Raw genomic sequence first — 15,501 nt, 5'->3', positions numbered from 1 at the left:
GTAAATATATCAAAAATGTGTATACCTACACATTATCAACTGAAAGCAGAGAAAGGAAAGCCCACATTGCTTAGTATTGAAGTATTGACTTGGCAAAACCATTGCATGAGGCTTCAGGCTGAGCCCAGCTCCTGAGGGTACACAGCTACCTCCATTGTGTTGGGCCCTTTACCATTAAATACTGCAAAAATCACCAAGTGTATTGCAAAACTTATTTCACCTAAGCTTTGTAAGAAAAAATGTGGGGTGAAGGGCAAGTCATCTTCTGATAGAAGTTGTTTATAGAGTATCCTATTCTAGTCTTTGAAGGTGTTACCTGTATAAAAAAACACAGCCTGAGGGGGCTGAGATGCTACTTTGTATGCTGTTTGACACTCCCAGGACTGCCCTGCCATCCTGAACGCAGTCAACAAGGGCCTTGGGGAGGTAGTGAATATGAACAATGCAGGCAAGGGGGCTTTTTAATCAAGGCTGTCATTATTAAGCTGTTTTCTACTCTGATGAAAGAGAATTGGACACATGTCTATCACCCCTGAGGGGATAGCCTCCCTCACTTCAAACTCAGCTGAGGAGGCCTCACCCTCCCACTGAGCAAGACACCCCCTTTCTAACCAAGAAGCAAATATTTACAATTTAAGTGAATATAGAAGTATTTTATTGAACATTCAAACTTCATTAAGACATGTGCAATATGGCAAATTTTACTGGGTTTAACCCTAACTAAGACAATAGTATGATTGCTTGCTTGCTGGGGCTTAGCAACAGGGTCCAGATCACACTTACCACTAATTAAATACTTTATTGAATAAATACATATGAAACAAAAATGCATTTTAATGCTCTTATAAAAGTTTAGAGATTTTGAAAGGCCTTTCCAATTCAATCTGAAGTGTTACATACATACAATAAAGGAAGGTAGGCTAGTTTAACATAATTGGCTGACTTTATACAGCACTTATATCTTTTAGTCCATAAGTAAATTATTAAATGATAAAGAACATCTAATACAACCACTTCTATGGAACTAGGAAATAAATTTCTAATAAAGAAAAAATTTACAGACCCCATGACTTTCCACCCAACCCCAACAGTCTAACCCTAAAGTGGATAAAGCCAATGGCTTCCCCCACAAGAGCTCACGACAAAAAGTCGCTTCGCTTATCAAAAATCTGTATTTCTGATCCGTTATGAGCATTGAGACAAGATTCAATGTATCCCCAAAGAAAGAAGCACAATGCACGTTGTGAATCGCCTATTCAGCAACAGCGAGCACTGCATTCAAACCACCTCATCCCAGGGATTAAATGAGATCAGCCACATTCATCGGCATCTCCTCCACTGTAGTATTGTAGAAAGTCTCAATGTCTCGCAGGATCCTCTTGTCCTCTTCAGTGACAAAATTTATAGCCACACCTTTTCTGCCAAAACGACCACCCCGGCCAATTCTGCACAAAGAGAGAACACATTTACATGCAGGTTAACAACACTAATCTGCTTTGTTTGCAAGATCCATTTATTAACTGCTGCTCTTTTATCTGTCACTGGCCAGTTTATGCTGTATTTACAGGACCAGCTGCTACCAAAGTCATGTCTGGTCAGGAAAAACTAGCAGTTAGTGCCAACAGTACAGAAGAAATGTCCATCCTATGGAAAGTAGCAGAGCAGAAAAGGTTACGCTTTGGGCTGCAAAGTAAAATCTGTATTTAATGGTTGGTACTGGGGTATGAAGTCCCAGCTTGGCCTCCCTCCCTCTGTTCAGCCAACACACCCGCACCACATGCATCCAATGCCAGGCACGGGACATAAAAGAAAAGCTCTTGTTCAAAAATCAGACTGTTCCCAAGTTAATCCAATTATATCCAGTAACGTGGAACAGCAAACTCAACTTGAGAATTTTAATTCAACATAACTGTTTCCAGTGGGAAAACTTGGATTTTTCTTTCTAAAAAAACCAAACTAAGCTCAACATTTTTGTGTAAGCCCAAGTCAGTCACTAACACATCACAGTACTTGTTACACCCACCATCGGTTCTACCTCCCTGCAGACTGCACAGTAAAGCACCTAGTCAGCAAGAGCTAAATACACAAAAATGGCTCACAAAAACTTAGTGAATAATCATGACAAAAGAAATATATAAATACCGACTCGCTTTATTCAAACTGTGCCGCTTACGAATCCACGTCCTAAATTACGTCAACGCCGTTTCTGAGCACCATCTTGTGTCATCAACTGCTGCTATCGACTCCTGTATTTTTTTACATCAAGTAACAAAGCACAGTTTACTTAATTTAGGGACAGTCACTAGAAGCAGTTAACTAAGCCTAGGGAAACAAAACTCAAATTGCTACCAGAAGACACACAAAGAATCCCACTGTAAGAGGAGCCACCAAAAGCAAACAAGGCACAAAAAGCACCAATAGCTGGGCCTCTGCAAGCAAAGGCAGCCCTGTACAACTCATCTGCTACAAGTATTAAAGTCTAGTCACTGAGCAGCAGCAACAGCTGCCGACTAGCCAGGACCTACAATATCAAGGTGCTATACCAGTAAGGGCTTTTCATCATCATACTCCACAGCCTACACAGCAATAATTGAGTTCACTAGCTGGCAATTTCCATTTCCCCAGATCTCAGCAAATGATCAGCCATCACTGAAACCATCACACATCTAAGTTTTCCCACTGCTTTGTTTTGTTGTCTGAAAGTTCTGCTCCTCCCTCATTTGAGCACCACAGCTGTGCATGTCAGGGCTTTCTTTAAAGCAGACTACACAACTGGTTTTATTTCCTGCTAGCTTTTTGGCAGGTATTGTATGAATGGATGCATAACACCTCCTGCTACTGGTAAGGACTAAAAGGAAAGAGAGGTGAGGTTCTGTGCTGACTTCTGTAGAGGAGGTGACATTCCGTGTAGCACACCAACTAGAGGATAGAGCCAACTAACCTGTGAATGTAGTTTTCACGATTGGTCGGCAGGTCATAATTTATAACCAGTGACACTTGCTGCACATCAATGCCACGAGCCTGAAAAGCAACACAGAGTCTTCAGGTGCAAGTCACAGGCTTCAGGTTAAGTTATTTACCTTGTGTTTTTTGTCGACTACATGGTTAGTGATGAACTACAACTGTGTAGTCCATAGTGGAACGCAGTCTTTACTCTTCCAAGAAGCTTCAAATAGTTCAGGCTACAAGAACCTTCACTCAGTTATGAAGCTTTTGGCAGATTTAAACAGAGTTGTGTTCGGTGTAAGATACTCACCAGCAAGTCAGTGGTGATCAGGACACGGCTTGATCCCGATCTAAACTCTCTCATGATAACATCCCGTTCCTTCTGGTCCATGTCACCATGCTATGGAGTTAAGAAGTGGCAATTACTACAACTGCAGTACTCCAGATGGGAATATTCTTTAAAAAAGTCATGTATGAAACCCAGCGTCCCTACCTGCCGTGGGAACAAAGCAGGTAGGGATAGAAGGAAGCATTTTTCTTTAAGCAGGGGGAACGATAATACAGCACCACACAGCTATATTATAACTTTCCTGCTTTTCACTCCAATATAGCTCATCATCATTTGTTTTTCAGTATGTACGTGGCATTTCAGAAGTATTGATTCTTACCAGAGCTGAGACTGTGAAGTCCCTGGCATGCATTTTCTCTGTAAGCCAGTCTACTTTTCTCCTTGTATTCAGGAAAATAACAGCCTGTGTAATAGTCAGTGTCTCATACAGATCACAGAGAGTATCCAGCTTCCACTCCTGAAGAGAAGGAAGTAAACGAGGAAATGCATCATGCCACTGACAGTTCAGTAAGTAACAAGAATCCCAAACGAGGAATAAAACTTGAAAGCAACAACCGATGAAGTGTGCTGTCATGTGCAGTTACATTCAGTATGACCCAAAAGGTTGGAACAAGACCCTAAGCAGAGTTTCTGCAGCAACTGTTGCACCAAATCTTAAGACACAGGACACTGGACATTAAGAAAGAGGTCCACCCTAGTCATTTTTGATCCAGTGCATCTTTTTTCTTCTTCTTGAGTATACTCTACTAGCATTATTACAGAAACCAAAGCTGAGCCTTGGTTTCCGTAATTTTAGCACAGTGCTTTTACAAGAAGGTAAGAGAACTTTAACCTAACTCTTCCAGCCAGAGCAAGTACAACAGATACCAACCTCTCTCTCAACGTTAATGTAGAACTGCTTGATACCCTCCAGAGTCAGTTCTTCCTTCTTCACCAAAATACGTATGGGATCTCTCATGAACTTTTTGGTCACTTCCAACACATCCATTGGCATGGTAGCTGACAGCAACACAACCTAGAATGCATTACTCCGTATTAGCATGTACCTAGGGCACCAAGTTTGATTTCAACAATTCAGCAGTTCTCAGCTACACTGTAACCAAAGCTGCACCCGTGAATTTAACCATGTACAAGTTTTTTTTTACCTGGATGTTTGTGCTTAATTTTTGAAAGATCTCATAAATTTGATCCTTAAATCCACGGCTCAACATTTCATCAGCTTCATCCAAAACAAACATTTTGATCCATTTAGGTGCTATAAAAAAAAAGTAGTATCTCATTAACTTTCAGAAATCAACAAAATACTTTAATTATTGTCACCCTCCTTTAGGACTACGTTTTCCAGTACAGCCCTCTACAATGACAACAAATGCATGAAATTTATATTGGTAATTTATTAAAGAGCAAAATTAAACTCATACTTACAAAGATAGCGTCTGTTTAACATGTCAAACACACGCCCTGGAGTTCCAACCACAATGTGTGGAGCCTCAGCCTGAAGTTTTTGCATTTCATTGCGAACATTTGTGCCACCAATGCAAGCATGGCATGTTGCTCCCATGTAGTCTCCAAGGGCCAGAATTACCTTTTGAATCTAAAATAAAACCGGTCAATTAGTAGTAGTTCCTGATACATTAAAGATTAAGCCCTGTTATCATTGCTGTTTATGGATTTTGAAAGCTAAGACAGCACACAAGGACTATGCAGCTCTTATGGTTAGAAAACACAGTTGCTAATGATTTTGCCCAACTGCTTCTTATTGTTCACTAGAAAGCTTAACTCAGAAGGGCACTGAAGTTCCATTTTTGCCCTTACTAGTCAAACTAAAGAAGCGACTATCATGCATTTGGTATTGAGTTAAAAGCAGGGCCTCCAGAACTCACGTTTCCAACTGTTAATGCCTGCATTCTAAGCACTTGCATGAAGTTCACATAAGTGTACAAGTGCACTGCTGTATGCCAGGCTTTGAAACAAATTTCACCTCACCAATATCTTCAGAGGAGAACAAAGGCTAAGCCTTCTGATCAGAGGTTCTTGTTTCACTGATCTATCTGCCTTTAAAATTTCCTTCCTGTCTGATTTAGTATGTTTAGAAAGAATCTTCACTAGCACTGGCATCTCAGTATATATTCTAGTTGAAAAAGACAATAAATTGTATATAATCTATTTTCTACTCTATTTTGAATTTGTTCAAGATTTCATCTTCAGAACCTGCATTACTGACATACATTCATCCCCAAAATTAAGTATCCTGTAAGCATTTGTTGAAACACTTCCACTTAGTACAACAGAGTACCAAGTCTTGAAGGTGTAGTAGACATGCAACAACATTCAGTCAGGAAAACATCACAAAAATACAGAAACAATGAAATGACCACATGCGCACTGCAGTTTTCATGTTGCACAACTGCACGCAAGTTCAAATATCTTCCAAAAAGTTTTGTTTCCACTCAGAACACTGTGCTTTAATAACATATCTTGTATTTTGTTTTTCTGCTGAAGATGCTTCCTCAGAACTAGACGCAGCATAGCCACTGGCTCCTGCATCCCTGCCCCGCACACCCTCCACATGCATCAACTCAACTTTGAGAGCAGGCAGAGAACTTGTGGGACAGAAGCCAGTTTATATCCCCCATTACTCAACACAAAACGGGTTCTGAATGGATATTAGTTACAGCCCCTTAAGATGTCTGTTTATTGTCTAACAGTTGTGAAACCTGAAACCTATGCAACACACAAGCAGCTTTTTTTAACTACACTATCAATACCTGTTGAGCCAGTTCTCTGGTAGGGGCCAATACTAGCGCTTGGGTCTCCTTGAGATCAATCTCCAACTGCTGCAGGATGGAAATAGCAAATGTGGCTGTCTTGCCAGTACCTGACTGAGCTTGAGCAATCACATCATACCCTAAAAAAAGTAGGATACACATTTACTGCTCCCACACAGGTCATTCATGTTTTTAGTTTTATTTTATTCCCTTTGAAATAAGTGATCAGATATTAAGAGTTCTCTCCATTTCAGGTCAGTCCCGAAAGATGGTGTACCATCATATCACTTGCTCAATAAATATTAAAATATGTATCATCACACGCTAATAAAATAGTGTACACATTTTACAACACTTTCCTAATTCTCCGATGTTGATATCAACAAATGAATCACCTGCATACCTTTGATGCATGGAATAATAGCTCTCTGCTGAATAGCCGAAGGCTTCTCAAAACCATAAGCATAAATGCCCCTTAGAAGGGATTCTTTTAAATTCATATCATCAAAATTGTCAACAATCTCATTCCAATTGCTCTGTAATAGAGGAAAAAACAGAAAATATTAAATCCAACATTTATGTCGATCAGTAGTTAAGTTCTCTAGTCAATTCGGACAGGCTTACCTCAATGACACCATCAGGGTCCATTCCCTCTGGGCCGCCATGGTCTCTGTCACCAAATACAACAAGCTGTTAATACAGGAGCAACTCACACGGGCTGCCAAAAGCCGTATCTGGAACCCGTGACAGATCATTCTAGCAGGTGCTTTGATATTTTGCCAGTGGAGGGACTCCTACACTCTCCTCCAGCTCGGCTGCCGCTAACCCAACGTGACAGAAGATCATCCAAGCCTCCACGGCACAGCGAGGCTCGCCGTGAAGAAAACGCCCTCCCAGAAAAACACGGCTTAATCACGGGTAGAGCTTTGTCTATTAAAAAAATACGCCTTGCCGACGAGCCAAGGCCCGCATGTGGCCCCGCACAGCGCCCCCCTCCCGGAAGGCACCGCTGTAAGGCGGGGCTCGGCGCGGCGGGCCCGCCGCTGCGGGGAGGGAGCACAGGGCCGGGGCCGCCGCTGCGCACTCCAGGCTCGCTCAGCCGCAGCGCCTGGCGTGAAGCGGAGCGGGGGGGCGGCGGGGGAGGCGGCCGCCCGGCTCCGCTGCGGTTCTTCCCCCCCGCCCTCCGCCCCGCAGCTCTCGCGAGAGCTCCACCCCTGGAATTGCGCAACCCGGGCGCTGCGCGCAGGCGGAGGCAAGCGCCGGGCGGGCGCCCAGGGGGCGGCGCCCCGCTCCCCCCCACCCCGAGAATGGTCTCGCCCTCAACCGGGCCCGCAAACCCGGGGCGAACCAACGGCGGAAGCCGGGCGGGGGTGGGGGGAACGACACGGGACCCGAGTGCGGCGGGAGAAAATCATTTTAAGGAAAAAAATCCCCGACAAGGCACCCAAGCGTTTTAAAAACATCTAGCTAAGTGGGTAGCGTTAAATTTAAAATAGCCGTTTTTTCAGGGGTGGCGTTACTAAGAAAATTAACAAGGGAAAGGCAAACCCCGAGAAACGTTAAATAAACCTTCACTGAACCGCGAGTGAAGGCAGACGCGGGACCGAAACGTCGAGAGCCGGGAGGGGCCGGGGCAGCAGGCGCTGCCTCACCGCAGCGCCGAGCCGAGCCGCCCTCACTGCGCCACCCCGAGCACGCAGGCACCCCCCCACACCCCCAGCGCCTTCCCTTCGCCCCAGCCGCCTCCGCCCAGCCCATCGAGCCTCCGGACGAGGGAAGGGCCCGGGGCCTCCTCACGCCGCGCCATACCTGCTATAATCCGCGGAGCCGCCTGACATGTTCCGATCACCAGCTCTGTCCTCAACTGAAAAGGCAAAGCCTCCGCGGCGGTCGCTTTATATATCCGCCCGCTGCCGGACTCGTTCCACTCTGCTCTGCGCATGGATATACAGCTCGTGCCACAGCGAAAAAAGCACGAATCCCCCCCGGAGTCAGCCCCTCTCCCAAGAGATTCCCCTCACCCACTGCCTGAGAGGCTCTGGAGGGGGTGTCTGAGCCACCCGGGTCCAGGAGGACAGGGGAACGTGGAACTACTTTTTTCCCCTCAGGGTGCGGAAGGATATTGCACCATTGTCGGTGTAGCGGCGCCTCGCTCTTTCCTCCACCTCTCCCCCCCCGCTCGCTCCCGCACACGGGGTTTCCCGCTCTGGCCCCTGCTGCAGCGCGGGGGGGGGGGGGGGGGGGCAGCGTGGCGCGGGGGGGGGGTCCCGGCCTAGGGCCTGGCCTGGGCTTGGCCTGGCGGGCCGGGGCGTGGGGCAGGCAGCCGGGCTGAGGGGCGCTGAGCCGGCCCTGCGGCAGCAGCTGGGGGCGCAGCGCGGCTCCCTGTCGTGGCTGCGTTTCCCCGCCATGTCGGTTATTTTTAAAGCCCCGGTGCCTGGAGTGAGGGGATGGCGGAAGGGCGGCTTCCCCGGGCGGGGGCAGACGGCTCCCGGGCCGCGGGGCTCGCCCGCTCCGTCCCGCGGACGGAAACGGCTCCCGCCTTCTCCCTGCCAGGCAAAACACCCCGGAGTTGTCCCTCCTGGTGAGGGGCAGGAAGGGGCGAAATCGGGGCTGGTTAGCGAGGGGCAGCGCTGGGTGACGGGGAGCGGCGGGGCCGGGAGGTGAGGGGGAGGACGATGGCGGCCGAGGGCTCCCCCGCGCCCGGCCCGCACGGGCACGGGCTGCGTTCGTGTGGGAGCCCGCAGGGCGCTGCGCGGGCCCGGGTTTGAGGCAGCAGCTTGCCGAATCCTTCACATTTGTCGCGGGGTCTTAGAGGTGGATGATTTCTGAAGGGGAGGAAGGCGCCTTTGGAGAGCCCTGGGAGGAGATGGGCAGGGTGGTCCTCAGGGCGCTGCTGGCAAGGCGGTGCTGTGGTATGCTGCTGTTCGCAGCCTAGCGATGTCCGTAAAAAAATCTGTCAAGGCTGATTAAAGGTTAGTGCAGTCCAAGCTAAAGCAGTAAGGAAAATGTTATGGTGCAAACCGATTCAAAGAAATGATCAGTGATCATGCCCATTGCTTTCATACTGTTGCAGAAAAAAATATCGATCATTTTACTGATCTTCTTAGGTTTTACAATAATCTCTTCATCAGTATTTCTTACGTAGGTAAATAATACAAATTATAAGCAATAATTTGTGCGAACTTTAATGGGTTTATGTGTATCACTTCTCAAACTTGTTTCCATGGTGATAATATATGAACAAATGGAGGCACCGCTTGAAAAACACGAGCCTTCACTTGTCTGGAATATTGTAAATTGTCTAGAACTGTCTAGAATATCCTTAAAGGGATTTTCCGAAAGGCTAAATGTACATTAATTCTTCCTGTGGTAGCATATACTGGGGCAATATTATCTGTAGAAATGATGTAACACTTAGAAATATCCCAGCTAAATTATGTAAATGCAGCCCCTCTGTCAACCCACCCTAATGCTCTCAAGTTTTGTCCACCCATGCTGGGTAGAAAATATTGAGGATGCTTCTTATATTTGCAATTTTGACGGTGCCACAGTAATAACCAGAGGCCTTTTTAAATGAATGATAGCAGTTTGTGTGGACCCATAAACCTCTGGTTGTAAAAGAAATGGGATGGTCTGAAGAAAGAACATAAACACAGGTTTGGGCTGGCACAGTTGGATTTCCCATTAAAAATGGCTTTAGGTCTAGATGGAAGAAATAATACTATGGAATAATGGTTTTATTAAGGATCTGGAATGTTTATTAAGAAAGCTGTAGAATGTGTATACTTTTTAAGTAATGCAGTTAAGTCTTAGTATATTTGCAAACCTAAGTGGAAAAGATGTCTTGATATGTGGGAATTTCAGGAAGGTAGGACATTATTTTCCACAGACTTTAAATGTCTTTTTAAAAAAACATTTGTCATCTCAGAAGCAAGTATTTAGTTTATCTTTTCCTGTAAAGAAAATAGTGTTGTTTCAGATTACCTGTGTATTCAAACCACTTTGAAAGTTCAGTTTTGACAAAAGTAGTTTTTAACTAAAAAGGCTTTTCTTAGGAGAAACTGTTCCCCTTGCTCTTAGTTGCTGCAAGTCTTGTTTTATTCCACTTCACCAAATTTCATCCTGTTCAAAAAAAACCCCAAAAACTCAGAAAAAAATTTTTTTTGACTGTTAATTTCAATCAAAGGACAATTTTAAAACCTGATACTGTTATTTAATATCTGCAGTAACAGCATCTGAGTGTCCCTTGATCAGATGCCAAGATTTCTTTATGCAGACATTAGGCAACTATGGAGCCAAACAGTGCTACCTGCCCCCCCAGAGCTCCTGGCCTTTACAGCTTGAAATGTCCCTGTTTCTGAGGATTTTGTTCATCTGTGATTTACCTGATGCTTGAATATAAAGAAAAGTCTGTGAGCGCATTGGTATCTCCTGTCACGTGGTTGTGGCAGAGTTTGGCAGAGTTTTACACATCTGAATAGTTGGCCGTGTTATTTGCTCTGGTTCATCGTTATTTTAATCCGCTGCTATAGAATCAGATAGTCCCCAGTCAGGTGGCCTCTGGTCAGATGCTATCTGCCTTAAGTGTTGTATGACTGGAACTATGAATTTAAGAAACAAATCATCAGTTCCCATGGTAAAACGATTCATATGGATGTTCCCCATCAAGGCATATGAGGAAAGGAATCCAGTGGTTCCTCCAGTGAAAATCATTGACTTGTTTCACCAAATGAAAACAGGAAACACATTTTGTTTCATTAACTTAAGATAAGCAAAGGGTTGGAAACGCTGAATCAGCCCCCTCTTTTTGTGAAACAAGATAGCAGAAATCCAGGATTGTTGTCTTAGCAGTGACACAAACTGTACTAGAGGAAAAAATTTTGACATTTTGTGCTCTTTAAAACTTGTGTACCTGAATACAGCGCTTGAGAATTTTCTCTTTGGTTATGGTAGGGCAAAAAGACATTTCATTTGTGATCTCATACCTAATTTGTGTATTTGTAGACTGGTGGTAACCTTGCTCTGTCTGGGATTATTTGTGTTCTGAACATGAAACATTGTAGTGAGAGGTATTGAAAGGTCAGATTTTGTCACTGACAGAAATCTTGTATCAACACTGGGATTTGTTATGGCCCCTTGGCTTTAAATCTTATTAAGCTTTCTAGTGCAATCTCAACTGAAAATTTGCTCCTTGAGGACCAGATTCATATTATCATCAGGCAGAAGAGATACCAAATAATGTGTCTGTGCTACCAAAGGTGGGATCCATGGCCACATTTGCATATGCACGTAATATACTTCCGTAGATGTCTTCCCAACAGACAATCCTAGTGAATCATGAGCTCTTTAGTGAGAGTGAACATAATTATACGTTTATTAACGGGGGGTAACAGATGGACTAGCTGGTTTAGCAGCTGGGTTTCCAGTCATTATTCATGCAGATTGAAGTAAAGAATGATGTATCTAAAGAAAGCAGTAGGATCTGACACCTCCTGAAACTGAGCTCTAGTTGAGCAATCTCTGCTCATCGATATTCTGGCAAAGGCAATGTCACAGTTTGCATTAGGAAATTTCAGAAATCTCATACCATGATTTGAATTCACCATAAAACTGTCATGTACTTCACGGGAAACCTGGAAGATCCTGAGTTCCTCTCCTGCATTTGCAAGTCTGATGCTAGGGTACGTACTGTATATTATTTGATTACCACAACTAGCAGGGCCAAGAAAGTAGTTGTAAACAGACAGAGTTTATTCACAGTAGGTCACGTTAAGGATCAAAATTATTTGTTAGGGTGTTGTTAGCAAGAAGTAATGTTTTTCGATTCATCATTCCCAAAGGATCCTGCCTAAACAAAAGCGTGCTTCCTCAGATGTAGGAGTGGATAGGAAGGATCCTGGAAGATCTCCAGGGCGGAGAGAAAGTCCAAATTCCAGGAGTCCCATGCTTGTTATTTAGTCATAGGGTTTCATTAACGCTAACTTACGCTTGTCTTTCCACTGAAATTATAATCTAAACAAACTAAATAATAAGAATTTATAAGATGTAGTGTTTTTAATGCACTGAGAAAGCTTGCATTGTATTGTTTAGTATCTCAGTGAAATCCACATTATGATGGCTTTAGGCTGCTAGGCTTGCTTTGTCATTCTTTTTTAAAGTTATTTTCCAGCTTTGACAGATATTTCTACTCTTTGTAACTGTAATCAAGCTTCTGCTGTGAAATCTCAATGTCCTTGCCGAGTGAATTGAAAGTATGTCCGGACACTGAGTTTTCTTTCCCAGCGTCTCCCTGAATAGTTGTGCACTAGGCCAATAAGGAACATTTTTCAAAAATGCTTAAAATGATTTAGGAGCCAAGCACTATAGAAAGCCAGGGGGATTTAAACTGCTTTAGTTAATTTAATTGTCCCCCATGCTCAGTCTATTCAAGATATCCAGACTTGTGCAGAGGATACAGGGTGGGTAGGACCTTTAGCTGACCAGCTGACTCACTTGTCTGAAATGTATGCATGGTGGTTTGTGGCTTGTGCTCCCTAACTGCTTTGAGCACAAGTCTCCAAGGAGTGTTCCTGCTTCAGTTTTGCGTAGTTTTGTTTCTTAGCCTAAATTCTCTCATTCCCAGTAAGATTTTTTTTTTTTTCACTGAAGATATTAATTTGTTAAACTGTTTAAGACTAATTGTTGTTTTTTAAAGAAACAGAAAAGTTGTGTGAATTCCATCTTTCAGGTTGCCCATCCGTTAATTAATCACCTCTTAGAATTTGGAGCTTAAATTCAGACTTGTAGTGACCTTAGTGCCTTCAGAGGTCTGACATTATCTGTTACATGTTTATTATTCTGGAATAACGAAGCTCTTTATGATTTTTAAAGAAATATGGTTTCTCTTTTATACAGTGGGAAAGTTCTTGTAACCTGCTGCTGAAAGGAAGTGGCAGAAATGTTCTGGGGCCTCAGAGGAACCTGGGATTCTCGGCCCTGTCTCAGAGGGTCAAAAATCTAAAGAACTAAGGGAAAGTACATACTTCTTATTTTTATAATAGATACATATAGTTTCATCCAGTGGTCTTTGAACTTGTGAAAAATGTCCCATATTTCAGTTAGCATTACATTGGGCTTCTAATAAAAAGCTAGTGTTAATTTTAGAAGATGGGTATTTAATTTCTTAGAAGAAGTATGTAAATTACTGTTATTTTTTTAAATTAGTATAAAGTACAAAAACAATCATATGGGATCACTTGTGGTGGTCTTGTGATTTTAATAAGTATTCTGGTAATAAAAAGAATGTTGGCATAACAAAATCCCAACCCAAATACTTGAAGCAGAAATATACTTTTCTGTAATTTTCTTAGTCATTCAGTCCTCTGCATGCTATAAAATTTGATAGTCATAGATTTAGGCCTTGAATTCTCTCCTTGATTGAGCAATGATATTCTTTCTTGCAGTTTTTACGGCTTATAGTCAGGTCCAGGACATGGAGTCAGCTTAATTCTGTTCTCTGTTGTGTTAAAGATTCCCAGTGTAAGCACAGTTATGTAATTTTAGCACTAAAATTTATTAGAGACTTGCAGTTGGCTTGTATTGGAATGAGAGCTCTTTCTGCACTTTATCTCTTCTGTAAAGTGGGGGTGATAGTAGTTGCCTCAGAGGTTATGTGTGGGCAAATGCTTGAAAAATGTGGAGATCAGTAATAGTAGGAGGCTTAGAAATCTTTGATCGAAGTTACATACATAGTTTCACATCTACCCATGCATAGGGTAGAGTTTGTTCTTTCTATTACAAAAGTAAAGAAAGCTAGGGAGATTAAGCAGGTGGCAGCTGCTGATAACATCCTGACAGAGCACTGTGGGTACATTTATTTTTTAAGTCAGTTGAAACACTTCTGCGCTACCATGAAATAGTGCATGTCTGTGAGACAGTCTGCAAAGAACATTTTTTCCAGTTCTGAGAGAAAGGTAAATATGATCCTATGCATTCTCTTGAAGAAAAGATTTTTCCTTCTGATACTGGTTAACCATCTATGTAAGTTATTTATTCTCATGGTTATTCAGTTTGGAATCCACTGATGATGCTTGAGGTTTATAATTGCTGAGTGGAATTCAGTTGTTTAATTTTTGGAACAGACACTATAGGCAGACCTATAGTCTCTCTTTAATTTTGAGTTCCTTTCCTCATTGACAAAACAGTTGAGGGTTATGTACTTTACTAGGAGGAACTAATACGTGTGAATCAAGGTCAAGATGAAAACGCCAAAAAGGCCTGGCAGGTCTTTGATTTTACAGCGGTATATACGCAGAACCACAGTTTGTGGTAAAAAAAAAATAAAATCTCTAATGTATGTTGTAGATATACTTACCTTGATAGATGCTCTGTGTCCTGACTGATGGAACCAAGTCATACGAGACTGTCCTTCCCTGTCCAAATTGCACTTTTAGACACCCGACCAAACACACTGCATTTCAGAATGTATGTACAGTGCTGTGAGTTATGAGGGCCCATCTCAGATTAGTGACCAAAAAATGCCTCTGTTTTATCCACTGATACAGCATGGCACAGAAAGCTTTGGTGTGAGCATCTTGTAGGCCCTTACTGTCAGAATATTTAAAACGTTTACGTCCCTAAACAGCTAGCGTAAGATACCACAGAAATGACTCGATTGTTCAACAGAAGCATTTTCTGTCCATATCCAGCTTTGTGTGTTAACTGAAGTATCTTCCTCCTTTTCTAGCAGAGCATTTTAACCTCCAAACCAGTATTTTGCAGTTTATAGAGCTTGTTACAACATGTAAATGTTAACAATAAAGATAAATACTTTCTCATTAATAAAATGAGCTATGTAGTCAAAATTATTGCCTCGGGGTAAATCTTAATTTCTATAAACTGAAAGTTTTCTACTAAGCTTTACTTTATGTAAGAAAATTGAAACTATTCATTTCTGCATGTAGCTGTAGCTCAGATTCTTTGAGTTTTGTTTCTGTCACTGATACTGGCTTAATATGAAATTATAGATGAGTAATTTCAGATTTGTGCCCTTGTTTCACCTGCCTGTGAAATGGAAATTTAATCTCCTGTCTTTCAAGGATCTCTTAGATTGTAGACTGTTCAAGTCTGGGACTGATTGTTTGATGTGCTGTGCTTCAGCCGACAAAGCAGTCAGTTCTGGGTGGGAAACTGAGGTTCTACCTGCATAAAAGTTGGAAAAATTAATGAAGATAAACATTGTGACTTGTTTAATCATTTTGTTTGTTTGTTTTAATCCTGAGATTTTTTTTGGATGAAAAATATAAATATTATAAGGCTTTTCTCTTTGCAGTGTTACACATGGATGCTGTTGTCAGGATGTGTCCGTGAAGCTGAAGCTGCCAAGTTGGCTGCTAAGAAGCTGTCTTGTAACTGTTCTGCTCTATTGTTTGGGGTTTCTTTTTAGTGTTAGGAAGCCTC

At 42.8% G+C, this 15,501-nt stretch overlaps 1 protein-coding gene and 3 non-coding genes across 5 annotated transcripts; all 4 read right to left on the bottom strand.

Moving 5' to 3' along the window:
• Positions 1-638: 638 nt before the first annotated feature.
• On the bottom strand, positions 639-7,955 carry EIF4A2 (eukaryotic translation initiation factor 4A2). 2 transcript variants are annotated; one of them, XM_074911840.1, is made up of 11 exons: positions 7,873-7,955; positions 6,688-6,733; positions 6,467-6,599; positions 6,064-6,203; positions 4,721-4,889; positions 4,441-4,550; positions 4,167-4,310; positions 3,615-3,752; positions 3,257-3,346; positions 2,942-3,021; positions 639-1,445 (listed from the first exon to the last, which is right to left on the bottom strand). In XM_074911840.1, exons 1-11 carry the CDS (start codon positions 7,899-7,901, stop codon positions 1,301-1,303), a joined length of 1,224 nt encoding a protein of 407 aa, XP_074767941.1. In that variant the 5' UTR covers positions 7,902-7,955; the 3' UTR covers positions 639-1,300. The 2 variants fall into 2 exon arrangements, with proteins under 2 accessions (XP_074767941.1, XP_074767942.1); XM_074911841.1 differs by having other exon boundaries at positions 6,688-6,731; positions 7,868-7,901.
• Positions 3,416-3,542, bottom strand: LOC141963460 (small nucleolar RNA SNORA63). Its single transcript, XR_012634118.1, has one exon. It is a non-coding gene; the product is annotated as a small nucleolar RNA SNORA63 (small nucleolar RNA).
• Positions 3,933-4,113, bottom strand: LOC141963468 (small nucleolar RNA SNORA81). Its single transcript, XR_012634126.1, has one exon. It is a non-coding gene; the product is annotated as a small nucleolar RNA SNORA81 (small nucleolar RNA).
• Positions 6,283-6,353, bottom strand: LOC141963470 (small nucleolar RNA SNORD2). Its single transcript, XR_012634128.1, has one exon. It is a non-coding gene; the product is annotated as a small nucleolar RNA SNORD2 (small nucleolar RNA).
• Positions 7,956-15,501: the final 7,546 nt, after the last annotated feature.

This window comes from Athene noctua, chromosome 8 (genome assembly GCF_965140245.1).
Source record: "Athene noctua chromosome 8, bAthNoc1.hap1.1, whole genome shotgun sequence".
Lineage (NCBI taxonomy): Eukaryota > Metazoa > Chordata > Aves > Strigiformes > Strigidae > Athene > Athene noctua.
The sequence above is the reverse complement of the archived record's forward strand: the minus strand, read 5'-3'. Positions and strand labels throughout refer to the sequence as shown.

Bases quoted from the DNA above. Each gene is read 5' to 3' on its own strand.
- EIF4A2 (XM_074911841.1), bottom strand. From the start codon at position 7,901: ATGTCAGGCGGCTCCGCGGATTATAGCAGGTATG. The intron at 3,022-3,256 runs GTGAGTATCTTA...GTTGCTTTTCAG, and splicing joins TGATCACCACTGACTTGCTG to GCTCGTGGCATTGATGTGCA. The intron at 1,446-2,941 runs GTTAGTTGGCTC...CTCTTTGTGCAG, and splicing joins CGTGAAAACTACATTCACAG to AATTGGCCGGGGTGGTCGTT.